We start from the raw sequence: 5,139 nt of genomic DNA on the forward strand, positions 1-5,139 counted from the left end.
GACGTACCAGTATTAGAAACTCCTAGTAAGACTTTGAGCTGTCAACAATCACTTGGTAGTAAGAACATTCAGCAGCAGTAGCTCATATTTGAAGGATTACTGCACTAATCCCAAATGAAGTACACGTACGTAGTTAAGACAGGCTGAATACTTTTCTTTAAGCTAAACCACTGTTTCCCTAAGACTGGGTCGCGACCCTCAGGTGGGTCAAAAGAGATTTTTTGGGGGGTCATCTTGCATCATGTTTTCCAGGGGTTTTAATAATGTCTGTTGATTCAGGTCACAAAGGTTTGTGACTTGTAAAATCCCCGGAAAAAAAGTTTGGGAAACACTGAGCTAAACCAACGGCTGAATGTACCTTTGAATGGCATCTCCCCACGGGTCTTCAGGTACATCGTGGTGCTGCGCGCTGTGCGGACCTTGTTGATGTTGTAGCCAATCTTGTTGCAGCGATTCTTCCTGCAGGTGAGACACATTCCCTTGTTGAAGGCCTGGTTGGAGTTGCAGCGGTAGGCCATGCTCTGCTGCTGCGTGTTCAGCAGAGAGTCGATGAAAAGATGGATGGAGCGCTCGTGTGAACATTTAACAAGCTGGTCCATATCTGCAAAAGATGAACAAGAGCAGAGGGGACCATCTTTGTTAGAACTAACTTATGAATCAACTCAGTCAATTAAAGTCAGTAAACGGTTTTTGGTGTTTTGTACTTTGGAAGCCCTTGATTCCTTGCGATGCAATGTCCAGCAGCATGTTCTGGATTCTGCAGCCCGGCTGAAAAGTGCCGCCGTTGGGGTAAATGTCGATGTGGCCCACGGGCCTCTGGATGCCAATACTGCGATCTGGGGACCCTAAGGTGTTGGTGTGCAGGACGTCCACAAACTTGGCGTCGTTACGGGACAGCGTGCTCTGTTCATCTGCATATTCAAAGGTGGGACCAGCTGGATCCAGACCTTTGTTGATGAAAGAAAGGAGAAAATCTGTTTTTTTCCACACCCACACAGGGAAGTAGATGAAGAGCAGAGACCATGACCCAATGTCAGGACGTTTCAGCCCACTTTTCTGCAGCACTGATGAATAATGCACTGAAAACCCTGTTGATGACAGCTAGTTATACTGCACCAGCTACTGCAACGAAATTCTAAAGGAATTTCATGCCTTTATAACTCTACACCACACGTGTCAAACTCAGGCCGCGGGGGCCAAATCTGGCCCACAGTGTTATTATGTGGCCCGCAAGATCATATCAAACGTGTACTAAAGTTGGCCCACCAGTATATAGCCCCTATATACAGTATATGGCCATACTACAAATACCAGTAGTATTTGTAGTATTAGTGGTGTATGGGCTACATTACAGCACATACATTTTGTAGTTAAAAAAATATTCACGTTAAAAAATAACTGTAAAGGCAAAAGTGTGATCAAACTGGTTACTGTTTAATCTCTGGCGGAACCTTCTGGTGAAAAAGGGTAGATATTTGAAGACAGTTTTAGTATTTAAATTAGATTTCAACATACGTTAGTTAGACATTAAAGTTATTCATTGACATTAAGACACTTTACCCAGTGTCATTGATGACTGAGTCAACGCTCTCACCTGTGATCCTGCTGATTTTATGGTTTGTGAGGTTTCCAGCAACCCCGGCCGCATGCGCTCCAAGACTGTATCCCAGCACATGGATCCTCTCCCAGGGTAACTGCAGCTCTTTCTAACGGACAACATATGGATCAGGTGGAAGGAAACGCATGCGTATTTCACATGTCTTTACACGGGTTCAAATAAACTACAGACTCATGGGGAAACGGAATAACTTCAAAGAGCTTTTTACTTGGACATAACAAGAACCAATAAGATAAACACGTCTGTTGACGTTGGACTTGTTTCTGTCAGATCCGTCCTCCACTGCACACTGAGCGTGACTACAAGGTTGCTGTGAGCCACAAACACTCATCTCTTAAACTCATGACATGTTGAACAACAAATCTGCAGCCGCTCCACCGAGTCTGCTCATCATTAAAGAAGAGGAAACGTCACACACACTTTCCAGCTGGTAGCCAGCCGTTAACTAGCTCTTCCGTGTAAACACTCACTTGGATCCAGGTTATAAACTTGGCAACGTCACGGCCCACCAGCTTGGTGTATTCAGCAGAGGTGGTGTAGTGCTGGCTGGCACGGGCGAGCCAGTCCACCACAATCACGTTTCCGTTGGGCACGCGGTCGTAGAGGGCCGTCACCAGTTTGGGCACCCAGCTCTCAAACATCCCTGTAACCTTTATTAAAAAACAAAACAAAACAAAACAGATGCATTCAGCAGCTGTGAACTAGTATGGCTTCTTCCGTGCACTGTGATTGGCCAGCTGACATGACTGATGAATCATACTGTAGGTTTTCAAGGTTTTGTTTTCACCAAGAATAACACATAGAAAGAGAGATTTTTTTCTATTCAAGATCTGAATCAAACAATGTACGGAAATAACTCAAGTTATAAAATCATCCGATTTAAATCGTTGTATCATTTTAACATTCTCTTGGCAAAAACAATGGCGGTTTATCACAAACCTTATTTAAGTCCTCAAAGCAGTTTTATCAGACATAATCAAAAAGTAAATATTCACTGGTTGACACAGTCTAGTAACCTGAGACAGATTCATAACTTGACACACATCAGTGTTTCATGCTCATGACATGACATGTGCTGCAGAATCAACGTACCGTCCAGCCATGGATCACAATGAAGGTCTGCGTTTCTGAGTTGAAGTGACACACTTCGATGCTCTCTGGTTTCCCGGCCACAATGTAGCAGAGGTCATCCTCGGGCTCCTCCACCGAACGCAGGGAGAACTTGGACTGGATGTCAGTGTAGTCTGTGAGCCATTCAGTGGTGGTCGACAAAGGAGTGGTGGAAACGGTGGCAACTGTGGTGTTCACTGCTGACACACAGTCGCGCATCATCAGAATATGGTGGAAATGTAGAGCAGTGATGTAGATGTCAACAACAACAACAACAACACAACAAACACCAACACACTCCACACGACACTTACTCTGATGACAAGTCTATTGTCCCAATTTAACATGTTTACAAAAAATAATAAACCAAACCTGCTGACCACTAATCTGACCATGTGTGGTTCTGTCCACGGAGCGCGACAGTGGCACATAGAGCAGTACAGTGTCGCCCCCTTTTGTTTTTTCAAAAAATCATAATATCTAATAGCTATATAACTGAACGTTATACAAAACACTGATGTTATTGGATAAAAATACTGTTGAAAATACGTTTTTGTTATATAATTATTATTACACTAATTATGCAATAATAATTTCTGTGTACATTTTAAAAAATATAATTTTATTTTATTTATTTTTAATAATGATAATTATACTTAAAAACTGTGAAGCTGTTCTCTTTTCTGCCTCTAATGCTCCGTCTCTGGACAAAAGACCAACAGCTGCAGCTTTTCTTCTTGCACACATGGTGTACATGGATGCAGGGATTCAGAACCCGGGGCTTAATTCCAGGTCACCTCACAATTAGCTCTTTTCTGCATATGCTGAATTCATTAACGCCGATTAAATATTTTTTAAAAATTGCTCTTACCAAACTCGGTTGTGGTGTCAGACAAAGTTGCAAGGACGTTTCCCAAAATTATCCAAACAGTTAAAAAAATTATTTTTTCCTCTCCCATATTACAAACACTTTTATTTTTTGTTTCTCAAAATAAAACGAGTGTCCCGGATGTACGCGTTCTCTGGATGATTGGTTATGTATCCAGTCGTCGGTGTGAAGGTGCAGGAGCAGCGACCGCAGCCTTGAGTGTTCTGGTAGTAAAAGGGTGAAGTTTCTTCTTATGCCCTGTCACAGATGCAGCTCCTGGGCTTCATAATGGGTGGTACATTTGAATAGTCACACCTGATTGGACGGGTTTATGTGGGCGGGGCTTATGCGCTGTCCCAGCATTCAGCTCATTCAAAAACTTTCTCTCTCAGGAAACAGCTCAGCTGAGTCCTGCACCTGGTCCACCAGAGTCTGTCGGTGGTTTCTATCGGTGAAACCGATTTTTTTTAAATGTAAAACGATTTTAAATTCCATTTTCAGCAGATTAGAAAGAGAAACAGATGGACATGGAGACATGGTCTAAATCAAACTGCTGAACATGAAGTTCACTGATGTCAGCAGAAGACATCTCATGTTTCATGTTCTGGTCTGTGATAGGGGTTTGTCATGGGGAGTTTAAAGGCCACATGGATAAAAAAAAAAGATTTTGGGAATTGTTTTTCAGTAAAATGTTGAGTAGTAGACTCTGAAAAAATCTGTAAAAAGATTCTGGCCGTAAAAACTCAAAGAATCTGTGTACAGAGGACCAGTGAACGACTGACCAGATTATTAGATGGTCCTTGAAAATAATTGGCTGTGGCTGGGGTACAAAGGCTAATTGTCTTCTTTCTAGCACATCAAGGGTTTAATCATTTAAGATATTATTTTAAAAGACATTCAACCCCTGTTAATTCTGGTGACAAGACTCATTGTCCACAAGGTCCCCAGACAGAAAATTACAGTAAACGCAGAGTCGCATTTAATTAAAAATAGAACAACGTGGTTCATCTGCCTTCAGAGGCAACTTTCATTTTCTGCATGATTGGACTCTATATTTGCCCCCTCTAAGTAGAGACTGACATGCTGGATGGATGTGTGTTTAGGTGTGTGTGTGTGTCATGATTGTGATGGAGGTGATGCTTACGGTCAGACCAACAGGCCCTACCCAGTGATTAGATGGAGGGCAACGCCTTTCCCTCTGCCTCTGATCTCTATCACCATCCCAGCATTCAGTGTGGTTACAGCCTCTGACCTCAGGCTGAGGAGAAGTGGAGTGGAGTGATAAACGTCAAGGCAGAAATGTTAAGCCATTCTGACATGCCCCGGCGATGTGACCAGAGAGAGGTGATTAAAATAAAAGGTGGACGGAGAAAAGGAGTTGAATTACAGTAAGGTGGATTGGACAGAGTGTGCTTGGTGTTCAAGCCTTAATGTTCTAATGTGAAGATCAGTGATCAGACTCTCTGTGCTCCAATTAGTTTGGTTTAAAACATAAGACTCCCTCAGGAATTCAACCGATTACTGTGAAGAAAACATACTTTTC

General features: G+C 42.6%; 1 protein-coding gene across 2 annotated transcripts in view; it reads right to left on the reverse strand.

The window, feature by feature from the left end:
* lpla (lipoprotein lipase a) overlaps positions 1-3,857 on the reverse strand; it is a 6,303-nt gene extending 2,446 nt beyond the window's left edge. Inside the window, exons 1-6 of one of the 2 annotated variants that reach the window (XM_017039678.2) lie at positions 3,600-3,857; positions 2,711-2,928; positions 2,089-2,268; positions 1,595-1,706; positions 705-947; positions 359-601 (exon numbers count right to left, since the gene is read on the reverse strand). In XM_017039678.2, coding sequence (XP_016895167.1) covers positions 359-601; positions 705-947; positions 1,595-1,706; positions 2,089-2,268; positions 2,711-2,928; positions 3,600-3,687 — 1,084 coding nt within the window. In that variant the 5' untranslated portion in view covers positions 3,688-3,857. 2 annotated transcript variants of the gene reach the window in all.
* Positions 3,858-5,139: the final 1,282 nt, after the last annotated feature.

This window comes from Cynoglossus semilaevis, chromosome 2 (assembly GCF_000523025.1).
Source record: "Cynoglossus semilaevis isolate Cse_v1.0 chromosome 2, Cse_v1.0, whole genome shotgun sequence".
NCBI lineage: Eukaryota > Metazoa > Chordata > Actinopteri > Pleuronectiformes > Cynoglossidae > Cynoglossus > Cynoglossus semilaevis.